This window comes from Lonchura striata, chromosome 3, assembly GCF_046129695.1.
Source record: "Lonchura striata isolate bLonStr1 chromosome 3, bLonStr1.mat, whole genome shotgun sequence".
NCBI classification, from domain to species: domain Eukaryota; kingdom Metazoa; phylum Chordata; class Aves; order Passeriformes; family Estrildidae; genus Lonchura; species Lonchura striata.
In genome coordinates, this window is record NC_134605.1 from 13,038,936 (window position 1) to 13,053,351 (window position 14,416).

General features: G+C 39.4%; 1 protein-coding gene across 2 annotated transcripts in view; it reads left to right on the top strand.

Annotated features, from left to right (window-relative positions):
- Nucleotides 1–582: 582 nt before the first annotated feature.
- Nucleotides 583–14,416, top strand: part of UBR2 (ubiquitin protein ligase E3 component n-recognin 2) — a 55,256-nt gene continuing 41,422 nt past the window's right edge. The window contains exons 1-6 of one of the 2 annotated variants that reach the window (XM_021547609.3): nucleotides 583–768; nucleotides 5,844–6,103; nucleotides 8,485–8,563; nucleotides 9,930–10,043; nucleotides 12,753–12,880; nucleotides 13,104–13,242. In XM_021547609.3, the coding sequence (XP_021403284.1) occupies nucleotides 691–768; nucleotides 5,844–6,103; nucleotides 8,485–8,563; nucleotides 9,930–10,043; nucleotides 12,753–12,880; nucleotides 13,104–13,242 (798 nt within the window). In that variant the 5' untranslated portion in view covers nucleotides 583–690. The remainder of the gene's footprint in view (nucleotides 769–5,843; nucleotides 6,104–8,484; nucleotides 8,564–9,929; nucleotides 10,044–12,752; nucleotides 12,881–13,103; nucleotides 13,243–14,416) is intronic. The other variant, XM_021547608.3, reaches the window with a different exon arrangement.

Below are 14,416 nucleotides of genomic sequence, written 5' to 3' on the forward strand. Positions count from 1 at the left end.
CGTGGAGCTTCTGCAGCAGGTCACATGGAGGGCAGTGAGGATGACTGAGAGACTGGGGGGATCTCTCTTATGAGGAAAGGCTGAGGGAGCTGGGCCTGTTCAGCCTCAAGGAGAGATGACTGAGAGGTGACCTCGTCAATGTCTATCAGGATGTGAAGGGAGGGTGTCAAGAGGGTGGAGCTGGGCTCTTCTCAGTGGTGCCGAGCAATAGGACAAGAGGCAAGGACTAGAAACTGATGCACAGAACTTCCACCTGAACTAGAGGAAGAACTTTACAGTGCAGTGACTGAGCACTGGAACGGATTGCTCAGAGAGGTTGTGGAGTCTCCCTCACTGGAGATACTCAAGAACCGTCGGAAAGAAAACCTGTGCCGTGTGCTGTGGGATGACCCTGCTTGAGCAAGGGAGGTTGGACCAGATGTGGCAGCTTCCAGCCTGACCCAGCCCGCGAGGCGAGCAGGGCGGGCGGGGGCGGGTCCCGCAGACGGCCGCGGGCACGGAGCGCCGAGCGGCGGCCGGGCGGCGCCGGGGAAGGACTGCAGCCCCCAGAGCGCGGCGCGGCGGCCGGTGACGTGCGGGAGGCGGGGCGGAAGTGTGTGTTCCCCGGGCTGGGCGGCCGCCCGGACCCCGTTCCGGCTGTCCCGGCCTCGGCCTCGGCGGCGCGGGGCAGGGGGCAGGAGGAGGGAGAAGATGGCGGCGGAGCTGGAGGCGGAGGTGCAGGCCATTGACAAGAGCCTGCTGGAGTGCTCCGCCGAGGAGATCGCCGTGGTGAGGCGGCGGGCCCGGCGCGGGGAGGGAGCGGGGGCTCGGAGGCCGCGGCAGGCACCGGCCTGGGCGCCGCTCCCGGGGCCGGGGCGAGGCCGCTCCGCGGGGCGAGCGGGCTCTCCGGAGCGGAGCCGCCCTCTGAGGGCAGCCCCGGCCGGCAGCGCTGTCCCGCCGCGGCCTCGGCGCGCTGTCGTCGCCAGCGTCGCTGTTGCCGCAGCCGAAGTCCATGGCAGCGATCAGCCAGCTTTTCTTGTTGTGCCGGCTGCCGCAGGTGGCTCCTGGAAGCCGCCTGGACGTGGCCATCCCCTGCCGGGGGCGGCCGGGCATCTCGCCCCTTCCGTAATTGCTTCCTGAAGTTCCCTTCCCTCTGCTGCCCCTTCGCCTCTCTCTGCCGGCAGTCACGCCTGGACCTGAGCAGATCCCCCTCCCTGTTAATTTAGGTGGATGTCTGACCCCAAATACGCTGTACAGTGTTGAAGTGCCATTACAGGGTTCTTCCTTCCTCCCCACTATTTAAGATGCGGTTCTGGAAAAGCTTGCAGTAGTTAATCTTAGGATTATTAGAATGGGGTGCTTGTAGAGGAAATATTAGTAAAATCAGTGTAATAAATGAAGAAATCTACTTCTCTTTATATACTTTTCCTGCTTTTACAAATAGTAGTTGAAAGAGGAATGTAGTGTCGAAGGTAAAGTCTTAGGAGTAAGTTTTGTTTCTAACATAAATGTTTGTCCACTTAGACACTTGGGCATTTGAGGAATTGGATGTATGTGTTAAACGTATTGAGACTGCTCATGTGCATATTGGTAGGATAAAACCTTGAAGAGCTGTCTGTGTGTGTCTCAGTGGGAATTACATTGGCTGCTTTCCAAATGAAAATAAAAGACTGTTATAATTCAGATTATCCTCAGATTATGCTTGTATATCTTCAGTGCAGACAAACGTATGATTAGATGGGCAAATGTGTATAGTTAGCTATATCCTAGCTAGTTTAGCTCCAGGATTAGTCTTCCTTCTTTTCTACAGCAAACCAAATAATTTCATCAAACATTTATAAAGTAGTCCAAATTGAGCCCAAATTACCTTTTCTGTGTGAATAGCAGATGGTTTTTTTGGGTCACACTGTAGGTAAACTCAAGGCAATCATGCACCCAGGGGAATGCGTTTAGGAATTTGCTGTAGGTAGCAGTGCCAGCTTAAATGTAGTCAAATCTCATTTTTATTATCTGTAATCACCTGCACAAGATCCAATTCTGAAATCTATCATTCAAATCTAGTGGGTTTTTCTGCCTCCTTTGCTGATAGCATTACTTTGCCGATAGCCCAGTATTTACAAAACAAATACCATCCCAAAGCAATAGTTACAGCACTTAAGTCTTCAGTTTGTTGTGGTAACAACTTAATGATAAACTTCCAAAGAACAAAAATAATAAAAATAAATTCTCTTTAACATAACAGGAACCTACATTGCAAGTATTTCTTTTTTCATGTAGCTAAAAAGCTCATAAATCATAGCTTTTAGCTTTTGAAACAGAGAAGTGAGTTATTTTATGGCTTATTAGTATTCTACGTTTTGTTCTCCTGGTGTCTCTTACTTAGATGGGAATTTAATAGAAACCCTGATGAACCATTAGGTATTTATTTATGTAAGGTGTTTGATCAATACTTTGCACATTCTTTTTCTCTCAGGGCAGTTAAAGTTGTTGCAGGAGAATAAGTGTGAGGAGGGAGGAAGTGAAGAGGAGCACACTTCCCTTTTTAATAAAAAACCTCTCTTGGGAGAGTAGAATGTTAGCATTTCTTGCATGTGATTTCAGGTTAGAGGATAGACAAACACTAATTGAAATCTTGCCTAAATGCAGAATGCTTTTGTGAAAGAGCAAATTCCGAAGTTTTGAGTAGCTTTTCTGGAGTTCAGTGCTCCCCAGGTAGTGATTTAGAAAGACAATGCAACGTATGTATACCTATGTATATATTTCTATTTACAGTCTTACTTGCACAACAGACCTTTGCAGACCTTCCTGGCAGCTCTTAGAGTCACATCTGTTTCCTTGTCCTAGTAGCCTGGATTTCCTTCTGGTATTATTTCATCCATGATCTGATTTCCAAAGCTGTATGCACGGTTGTGTGTATAGAACTGGCTTCACAAACAGATTTAGGTGTGATGATGTTCATCATTGCCACACCTAACTCTCACATAGCTACTCCCAGAATTTTTGAGATGGGAAAGCCATTTACTTGAGGAACAAGAATTTTCTGTGTCTAGGTATTCGTCTGAGCTTGTAGTGTAGCTAGTATGCACTGTGTGTTTTCTAGATAGAAATTAGTAATATACTGCTGAATTAAAAGACTGATGTTAAAGATATTTTGCTGAAAAATTCCTGCAGTTTAATAACTAGCATATGCTATAGAAAATAATGCAAAACCAAGATTATTAAATGGAAATCATGGAAATGATTAAGTCACTGCCACTGTGATTGGGTCGGTTCCTGGCAGTAGTAGCAATTTGGCAAAACTGATGAAAGGAGAGGAAAAGATGAATGAACTGGTGAGAAAAATAAATTTTTTATTTAAAACTTTACCTTTTTTTTGGCTAAGGCTTTTTGGCATCCTCTTCCCATGGAATTCCTTGGGAAAAAACTGGGCTTTGACCATCAAAGCTAGATGAATGTAGAAAGATTTAAGCAGTTCAATCATTATTCTAAGAAGTCAAACTTAGGAAAAAAGAAATGAAGAATGCACCCTGACAAATTAGGGTTTTTTAAAATACCAAGTTCTACTTCAGAAAAACATACCTAATAAATGGAACTACTTCAATGTATTAAAAAAAGGCAAAAATGTAGCCAGTCTGCACAGATGCTCAGCTGACTCTGAATGTCTGTATCCTGAGGAACTTACTACAACTGTTATCTCAAACATAAGTTCTTTAGAGTAAGTTATAAATAATTCAGAGTAAATCAAGCTCTAACATTTGATCACCAAACCCATTTATTTTGGCATAATGAATTCTGTGTTTTCTTGTACAGTTTTAGGTTGATTTTGAACTCTTTTTTTGAAAGTTGCCAGGGGGCATCTGGTTGTCACATTTACAATGAAAAATGGCATGCTGAGGCTGTTTATGTAACACAAGATTTAATCAGTGGACACTTGCAGTATTTGCTTGCTCTTGTTTGTTCCTTATAAAAACCTTGCAGATTTAACTTACAGTTTAAATCTTTCTAAATTTGTTATCCCCGAGGCAAAAATAAAACAAATGTTGTCCTAGAGTATTTTTTTTATTCTGTGTGTATATACCAGGGGGAAGAAACCAAATTAGGAGAAGCTGTGAGTTTTTAAGTGGCTTAGGGCAGTTCCATGGTTTGATGCCATTTAAAAACGGCCAACATTGTTTTTTACAATTGATTGACTAAGAGAATTGTAGTGAGTTGGCCTCGGCTGGGTGCCAAATACCCACCAAAGCTGCTCTCTCACTCCTCTCCTGAGCTGGAGAGGGGAGAAAATACAACAAAAGGCTTTTGGTGGAGATAAGGAGTGGGAAAGGTCACTTACCAATTACTGCCATTGGCAAAACAGTCTTGACTAGTGGAAAAATTTATTTCATTTATCACCAATCAAATCAGAGTAGCGTAATGAGAGATAAAACCAAATCTTAAAATCACCTTCCCCTCATCCTTCTCTTCTTCCCTGCCTCAAATTTGCTTCTGTTTTCCCTATCTCCTCCCCTGAGCAGCACAGGTAGATGCAGAATGAGGGGTATGGTCACTTCCTCAGGTTGTCTCTGCACTCCTTCCTCCTCAAGGGAAGGACTCCTCACATCCTTCCTTTGCTCCAGTGTGGGGTCCCTCCCATGGGGACAGTCCTCCATGAACTTTTCCAGTGTCAGTCCTTCCCATGGGCTGCAGTTCCTCATGAACTGCTCCAGCCTGGGTCTCTCACAGGGAGTGCAGCCCTTCAGGAACAGGATGCCCAGTGTGGGTTCCCCGTGGTGTCACCAGTCCTGCCAGCAAACCTGCTCCAGCATGGGCTCCTCTCTCCAGGAGGTCCTGCGTCCTGGAGCCTCTTCCACTGTGGTCTTCCCATGGGTCACAACCTCCTTTGGGCATCCAGCTGCTCTGGCATGGGATTCCCCATGGGCTACCAGGGGATCTCTGTTCCCCACTGAACCTCCATGGGCTGCAGGGGAATCTCTGCTCTGGTGTCTAGAGTACCTCCTTGCCCCTCCTTCTGCACTGATTTTGGGGTCTGCAGAGCTGTATTCTTCAATATTCTTACTCACATCTCCCAGCTGCTCTTTTTGTCCCCTTAACTATGCTATTCCCTATTTAATGTGTTATCCTAGAAGTTCTACTGCTGTCTCTGATGGGCTCAGCCTTGGCCAGCTGTGGGTCCATCTTGGAGCCATCTGAGGTTGGTTCTCTCGGGCATGGAGAAGCTTCTGGCATCTTGAATAGAAGCCAGCCTGTAGCCCCCTTGCTACCAAAACCTTGTCTCACAAACCTAGTGCAAGAATTCATAGATCTAACATCTCACTTGAAATAGTAATTCAGATGAGTTATTTTGGTTGAAGGAGAAATGAAAACTCCCTCATTTTCACTGGTGATTTGTTGAAATGAAATGAGAAAGGGACTGTTACCTAATGCTGTGTTTGCTTTTCTCCATGTACTTTTTGTCTCTGTTCCTTGCCAACTTCAGGCTCCCGCTGATCCTCTGTGTCCCAACTGGCAGCATCTGTCTGCACTCCAGCGAAATGTGACCAACGTAGTCTAGGCTGTATCCTAAAAATCACTGCCGACATTTTACTGGTCATTCATCCTGGAGGAAAATTTTACTGAATTTTTCTCTTAAATCTTCTCTATGTCAAAAGGATAAAATGTGTGAGCAAGGAAACAAATTATTCCTTTCCTAACATCTGTCTTTTGTGATAATTTAGATTTAGTACTTAGAAGGAAGCATGACTTTCTAGTTTTGGAATGACATTTTAGATATTTCATGTAGAAATAAAATAACCTAAATGGCTAGAACTATGTTTGGTGTGTTTATTAATGAAGAATTTGTGTTCTCATTTCTTCTAATATAAAAGAAATGGCTGCAAGCAAACGACCTTCAAAAAGAAGTGTACCAGCATCTGGCCTATTATGTACCAAAAATTTACTGCAGGGGTCCCAACCCTGCCCCTAAGAGAGAAGACATGCTGGCACAGCACGTTTTGCTGGGACCAATGGAATGGTATCTTTGTGGTGAAGATCCTGCATTTGGTTTTCCAAAGCTTGAGCAAGCAAACAAACCTTCCCATCTGTGTGGCCGCGTCTTTAAAGTGGGAGAGCCTACGTATTCTTGCAGGTAGTTCAACTTAACATTGTGAAGTATTTATGATTTGTGAAGTTATGGAACATTTTACAATAAGAATATACTGTCCTAATGAAAAGTTAATTACTGAAATATATTTTTAAAGTAACCTTGCAGTCTTTCATGACAAGCGGGATTGGGGAAAATTAACACTACAGATGTATAAATGGAAAAATATTAATTAGTATAATGTCTAATGTTTTCTGTACAAAAGAAATGCAAGATTAAGAAAGAATTTGGGGTGACCTTTCAGGTTGATTTAAGGGCATTAATCAGAAGTAAGCGGGCAAGTGAATGTGTGTGTATTTTGGGTGTTTAATATCAGCTGTTAGTGTTGATCTTGTCTTTTAGACCTCTTTCCATGACCTGCTAAACCAAGCTATCAGATGCTTAAAACAAGCATATCAGCTTCTAGCTTCTTCCCTACCTCTATATCTAGATCTCTCTAAAAATACTTAATGCTTGAAAGAGAACAGGAAGTTCCTAACCAATTAAAAGTATTTAAAAGAATCTTCAGTTTTAAGCCATTGTATTACTAGCTGTAGGTTCATTTTCATCTTCTATATTCTGAACTGTTTGTACTTTAAGTTTTGTTTGTGTCACAAATTCCTGTCATTTTGTGTGGTTTCTACCACTCACTGGGACACTTGAACACTTGGTGAGGTAACATGGGGACTGAATGTCTGTCTAATTTCAAGGGTTTATTTCTCTGGGTTTCCATCCTCTTCATTTACAAGGACAGAATGACAGTGGAAGAATTTTTCTTTCTAGTGCTCTCCTCTTCTAGAAACATAATACCTTACTGGCCTTTGGGTTTGGAAATGCTTTGAGACCTCTTTATAATGAGAGAGATAAGCTTAAACTGGTGGGTACTTCAGATTCATACTGAGTTGTTGGTCTTGAAAAAGTAAGTGTGTTTAGAAGAAAATTGCAGAATTCCTAACGTTTTTGTTGCTCCATATGAACAGTGTTTAATCATTAACATACTGATGATGGAGTCCCTCTCTTGTTTTTGTTCATCAAGAAACATTTGATTCTTGCTGTGTGTTAATTTTCTTAAACTTATGGTTGGTAATGAAGAATAATGAGAGTTTTATTTGAGCTTTCGTGGAATACAGCAAAGAATTATTTTCCAAGTCCACATTAAAGCAGTGGATTTTTCTATGCAGTTGTGCAGCTTCCAGGTCAGTTTCTACTTTAGGTATAGGCACAGTTACTTGTCTGAGACATTACTTGATAAATGGTACTGAATTTTTAAATACACTGCCACAAGTTTAGAGCTCTGAAGAGTCAACATTCAATTTTGTAGAACTGATCTACCAAATCCTGCTTGCATGTTGTTGCATTAAGTGGTAGTTTCTTTGGGTTTTTTTAACCTAAAAAAAATAATGCCATGGACATAAACTATTCTAAAAGAGAAGAGCTTTGTACAATTTTGCTTTGACATTTTCATCTTTATTGTCTTCTCTGGAGAAAACACCTGTGCATAGTAAGTCATGGTTGCCTGATGTTCTTCCCATCATTTATTTTGGTTAAATTGAACTAAGAGAATATTGATAATGAGATTTCATGTGATCTCTAGTGTTTTCTTTTAAACAAAATAAGTTGTTTCTCTGAATTTTGGTTTTAATAATCATCATCATAAGACAGACGTTCTCTTGCTATCTATTTTTACATTGCAAAACCTACATACCTTAATCTTGAGGTACCTTGAAGTCAGTTGCATTACAGGAGTTCATGCATTTTCAGTGTTTTTCAGGGAGATAGTTAAATATAATGTTTAATTGTCCCATTTGGTTTAACCCATTTTACTAGAAATATTCCTTCTGTCTAATACAGGAATGTTTGTAGGCAAGACCCTATTATGGTCTCTGATCTCCTGGTTGAGAAAATTGTGTTCTTGCAGCTCATCAGTGAGCTTGTAGGGCTGAACTTGGAAGCAGAGGTTTGATTTAGTCTGCCGCGTGTGATCTTTCTTCCCAGTGTTCAGTGAAAAATATTCTCTGATTGCTGGAGATCATTAATGCTGGTACTCTATACTTGAGAGAACTTACTTGAGTTTATTTTTGGTTATGTAATTCATCTGTTTACTTGCTTATATACTCATCTCACCTCTTGAAGGCAATGTCTGTATTACCCAAACTAGACATACTACCTACACAATATTTTAAAGGCTCTTCTGTTGTGAGAACAGATTTTGTTCTATTTTATTTGTTTCCCCATCTTAAAGCCATTCCTTTTCTCTTTCACAGTAACATATACATTAGTTAGAAGGTTGATATTGGTGATATTTGAAAATTATCTGTTGTAAAATGTGTAAAGGCAAAAGCAAGTGTTTAATGCTTTTTTTTCCTTTCTGTTGTTGCTGTTCTCAGAGACTGCGCAGTTGACCCAACTTGTGTGTTGTGCATGGAATGCTTTCTTGGAAGCATTCACAGAGAGCACCGATACAGGGTTAGTGATCCTGCAGGATAATGACATAGTTATTAGTGATTTTGTGTGTGTGTGTGAAACACTTTCAAGTTTAAGAATGTATACAAAATTTCCAAATGCTGAATGAAAACAAAGTTCTGAATGTCTGCAGTAATCCTATGTGAACTCGAGTGTTTTCATCTGAGTGTAACTTCTGGAAGTTAACACTTTAAAATATTGAGCAATTAAATTTTATGTGCAACAGTTAAGTTCACAAATGTATGTTACTTTTAACACATACCCTTTAGTGAATTTTACAGGTTTAGACTTGGGTTTTGACTCTTGTGTTTGACTGTTTTAAAAAGCTATTGAAAAACCTTTATTAAGAAGTCACTTGTGTGTAAAGCTTAAACATAAAGTTAAAAGAGAAAATGATAACTGTAAATGCTTTATGTTTTAGTAATATACTGTTATTAGTAGTACAGATTAGTTTAAAAAACCCTTCAAACAAAGCCAAGAAGACCTTGGTGTGTTTTTAAACTAAGAAGTGAAAACTACCAGTGCAGCCTTTCTATAAATCTGTTTTTTACCATACTGCACTGCTGCTGATGTAATTCTATTTACTGCATCGTTACACTGAGCTCTAGGATTCAGGAAAAAATTCCAAGCACAACTTTTATCAAGAAACCCAGCCAAATTTGCTGATATCAGCTTACTTCTTGTACATAGGTTTTTACTTCTCAAGCCTATTGAATTAACAAGTCTAGGTAACATCCAAAAGTGTAAGAAAATGTTCTTTCAAATGTCCATCTAGTTTTCTTGATACTATAAGATGTGCCTGTATTAATAGAGTATATTCAGGTATGCCAAAAATTGGTGAAAGAATTCTTCTATGTATCAGTTAATAGGTGTGATTCAAAGAAGTATTATTATGGTTATTAACTTGAGGAGGTCTTTAAAATAAATTTTATTCAAACAGTGTAAATACACCTTTAAAAATTTTCAATGTTTTTTTTATGTGCCTACATATGTGAAAAGTTTAAGTCTCTCAATTCCTTTTGTCATAAAGCACATATTCCACTCACTGTATAATAGTGCCACATTAAATGATTTATCTTTGTTCAGATTAAAACTGTGAGAGTTTGGCATAGTACAGATGCCATGGCAAGTAATAGATTCAGAAAATCTGAAAACTTCAGATGGGCCAGAATGCAAGTGTTTGAAGGTGTTTTGTTGTTCAAGTTTTTTTCTTTTTACATAGGCACACTGATGATGTAGACAGGCTTTCGGCTGTTGGGTGTTGTGATCATAATTTTGTAGTAGAGCTGTGGTGACTCATTTCTTTATGTGCACATATGATATATATGTGCATATTCACATGAACTGCTTTGTTTTTAAATAATTTTAGATGACAACATCAGGTGGAGGAGGTTTCTGTGACTGTGGTGATACAGAAGCTTGGAAGGAAGGTCCTTACTGTCAGAAGCATGAACTTAACACTTCAGAAACTGCTGAAGAGGAGGTAATTACAATTAGGCATCATGTTTCAAAACATTGTTAACTGTGTATATATATAAATCCTTCAACATGAGATTATTTTTATTTAGTATACAGGTATTTAGTCTGCATGAGAGGCTGTAGGAACTTTAATAGTATTATTTGAACCATAGTGTTAGACAAAAATGAATATCTTAAGAAGTTCCTTAATTTTTTTTCTAGTTAAAGGCTTCATTTTATGTTCTTGGTCACCTCTGCAGTTTTAGTTCTACTTCTTTGTTTCTCTGTATATTTGAGAGGTCAAGGGTTTCTGCCACATGCAAAAGAAAACAAGTCTGTATGTAATCATCTGCACCAAGAAGCCAAATTCAGCTGTCTGTGCAACAAATATTCTGATTCTTACTAAAGGGTAGTGCACAGATTTTTAAAACTCAAAATACCTTGCTGTCACAGGAAAGTCATAATGGAGATGTAAGGCAAAGGTATTTAAAAGACATTGTTTGGTATGGAGAAGGTAAATAGAGAACACATCTTGACCACAGAATCAGAGCATAACAACTTGGATGTATTAAAGGCAAAAAGACATGCGACATCTTACAGGAAGAACTCAAGCTGCTGGACTAACCAGTGCAAAATACTATTGTTAAAAGTTTATACATGTTTGAAAGGGAATTTAACGTGGTTGTGGGAGGAAAAATTACCAATGGCAATTTAAAATTGTAGGTAGCATTTTTGGTGTGGGAAGTGTTAGTATCTTAAGTTATTGGAGACTAAAGAAGCATTCTATCTTCTACTTATAATCTTTTTATCTGTTATTACATCTCAGAAATGAGTGTGGCTAATTGGGCTTCTGACCTGGCTACTCACATCTGTTCTTACTTAGTATAACTTCTGTGAGATTTTTTAAAAAGAGAAAATCTAAGGCAAGCACTGGTAGTAATTTTGCTGATCTGATGGTTTGAGTGAGGCAACTGTAATTGTATTTTCAGTGATAGTGGTCTAATATCTGTTCCCACTCTCTCAGCCCTAAGACTCTAGCACTTGGTCTACATGCCAGTTTACATTAGTCAGCAGCCTTAGGAAACTCCTGTTATGAAATCTTGGGTGGACTGCTACTTCTGTGCCCAAAGATATTCACACAATGAATATATTCCCCATAAACCATGGAGGCTGGTATCTCTTATGCCAGTGTTATGTTAGAGGTGGATTAAGGATGGTTTGTTGAGTGTTATTGGAGCCTATTTTCTGCCTTGCCCAGGTATGTGAAAGTGCTGGGAGTGGGGGGATTGCTGATGCTTATGGTTTGCCTTTGCTTTTGGTGGCTGATAGTTCTTCATACCCTGGATAATTTTTAAATGAAGGGAAAAAAAAAAAAACCGAAATGGCAGTTCTTACCACTCTCGTAAAGCTTCCAAATATTCCCAAACAGTCTTGGGGTGCTTATTAGTACAGATGAATCACTGACTGTCAAGAGCCTCCTTTAGATGATGCAGACTTAAGTTGAGAAATTATTATTGTGATCACTTTTATACAGCCTAAGCTGTAGTGAAGCACAGAATTTAGTATTAGGTAAGCCTAAACCAGAAATTGGGCCATTGTTAAATATTTTAATTGTCTAGCACTTGACGCATACATCAAAATATCAAATGATGAATCCATGTCAATGACTCAGTGTATAGTTTATATCCAGGTGACCTGCAGGCTATACAGCATTCCCTGTCCAGGTTTGTAGAAGAGGAGCTAGTTGTTCTCAAAATTTTGATACAGTAAAAGACAAAAAGAGAAGAGGTTTATAATGTTTTCTATTCACCATCCTTGAAATGGACTGGAATGAAATGGCTGTGGTACCTGCACTGTCTTATTCAGAGTTGCCAGTGGTTCTCATTTGCTGCTCCAAAAAGTGGTCCTTTGTCTTTCCAGCTGACATCTTCCTCCCCCTCCACATTCCCATTCCACCAACTTCAGCAGCCTCCATTCTGCTCTGGCACAGAGAGAAGGACAAGTTTGTAGGGGCGGCTGCATTTGTCAAATGGAGATCACAGAGTGGGCACAAATGGGTGCACGGACAAAAGGGGAACAGCTCTCTGTGAGCAAGGCTGAGACGTGGACAGATCATTATGAAACACCTATTTAGATTTCAGCAGTTAATTATTTATATACCACAGCATATAAGAGACGTGCATCATAAATCATGATGCCAGTGTGCTGCATGTTCTATAAACCTGGATAGATAAGACTTATGCCTTTTAATGCATGCTGCATATAAAACAGGACAAGAGATGCATGGTCGTTTGTATTCTGCAGTTTACTAATATTGATAAGTGGAACAAGAAATACAGGGATTTTAAATTATGGTTTTGAAGGCATAGCAGAAGAAGCAGATTTTAATACAGCTGAGGTTAAAGTTCTTCCAAAGAACTATCTTAAAAGGTGTGCAGGAGTGAGAACAAGGAGAGTGAGAATGGAAGAATGTGTGAAAATGTAAATGGGTGATCAGAGGCAAGTTAACATTCAGGTACTGAATGTTAGATTAGAGCTTTGGTGACTGTCAGTGTAGAACTTGAAGAAGAAAACAGGATGATTATTGACTCTGTTCCTTTCAACTGCAAAGTCATTTAAAGAAAGACATCATTAAAGATGCTTACATCATTCTTTGATAAAGGGAGATGCAAGTTTGACAGTTTGTTTTGAATGTAATTTAATTTCTCATTGGCTATTTATATTTACTTTCCAGGATCCTCTTGTGCACTTACCAGAAGATATGGTAGCAAGAGCTTATAATATTTTTGCCATTACATTTAAATATGCAGTAGATATATTAACATGGGAAAAGGAAAATGAATTGCCTGGACTAGAAATGATGTAAGTATAATGCTTGTCTTCTGCCTTTTAAAGGCTTACAGATATTTACCATTGAAAATGCAGGTTCTGATTTTAAAAATATTTTTTACCTTTCTTAAGATAGTCAGAAATACTTTGTATACAATAATTGTAGTAGTTTTGTATTTCTCATATTTTTTCCTTTGTTCTTGCTTTTACTTTTAACATTGCTTTAAATGACATAAATTCAATCATTGCTTTGAAGCGAGAAGAGTGACACTTACTACTGCATGCTGTTTAATGATGAAGTCCATACCTATGAACAAGTTATTTATACTCTTCAGAAGGCTGTCAACTGCACACAGAAGGAAGCCATTGGTTTTGCAACAACAGTAGATAGAGATGTAAGTGAATTAATTGTTGGAACTTTTAATTACCTTGACTTAATGTTTATTTTGTGACTATACTTACTTTAGTCTGTTTTCCCAAAGCATATCGTTAATGTGAGTCTGTGAGTCCTTTGTTTCATACCACCCTAAAATGCCTATAGGAAATAGACATTATAGGAATAGGAAATACTAAACGTCTCAGTGCCTAAATACCATTCGGACAGTCCAGACTAGACCTGATACTGAATATGTTGCAATGTAAATGTTTTCTAGTAGGTCTTGTAAATACCAAGGTATTTCTCACTCTGTCAAGGATGGGCTGTAGCTTTGGCCCTTTCCTTACTAAACCAAGGAGCTGATATTGAAAGAGCCCCTAAATGTGCTCCAAACATAGGAAGTGCTTCTCAGAGTAACACCAGTTAAGTGTGAGGGATAAAATCCATAACTGACTGCTTTTGTTCTGGTGCTTGTGGAACTATTAATGGTTTGTGGTTTCTTTTTAAAATTTTACTTAATTTTCTTTATCGTAATTGTCAGATTATAGTGGCAGAAAGAGGTAAAAGCATTTTACACAGTTTTTAGGAGGAACAGTGAGTTCAGAGTCACTATATGCTGAATGTAATTGTAACTAGTATTTCAGTTTCAGAAGCACTATGTTTGTAGTGTGGCTGATGTGCATTTTTTTTAAGAAAGTGATACTGCATCTTGTTATTTTTGCAATTAACCTGTAAGCAGTTGACATGAAAAAAGTGGTTTTTTACTTGGCTTATTGACTAGTGCCTTTTTTTGGGGGGGGAGGGTGTAGGGAAGAAATCTTTTCCTAAATGGCAAGGGGAATGTAATTTTGGGCAGTTGAAGTACTTCAGGGAGGTCAGTGGAGCAGGAAATAAAACCACTTCATATTACTTAACACTGAAGTAGATTTTGGTTTTGTGTTACCACTGTTCTATCTTTTGTGATACTGGTAACCAAAAGATTCACTTCTGATCCCTGAATATGAGCTGACCTGAGCACATGCTTGTGGGATACACTCAGATTTTTCCCTACTGTTGATGCCTTCTACTTCTAAATGCATACATGAATGCATATATACATGAGCATATATGTGAAAGAAATGAGAATGTTATGCCTGAAGCAGTGATTTGGCATCAGATCTAAAATGCCAGTGAGTTTTCCTGTCTGCAGTATG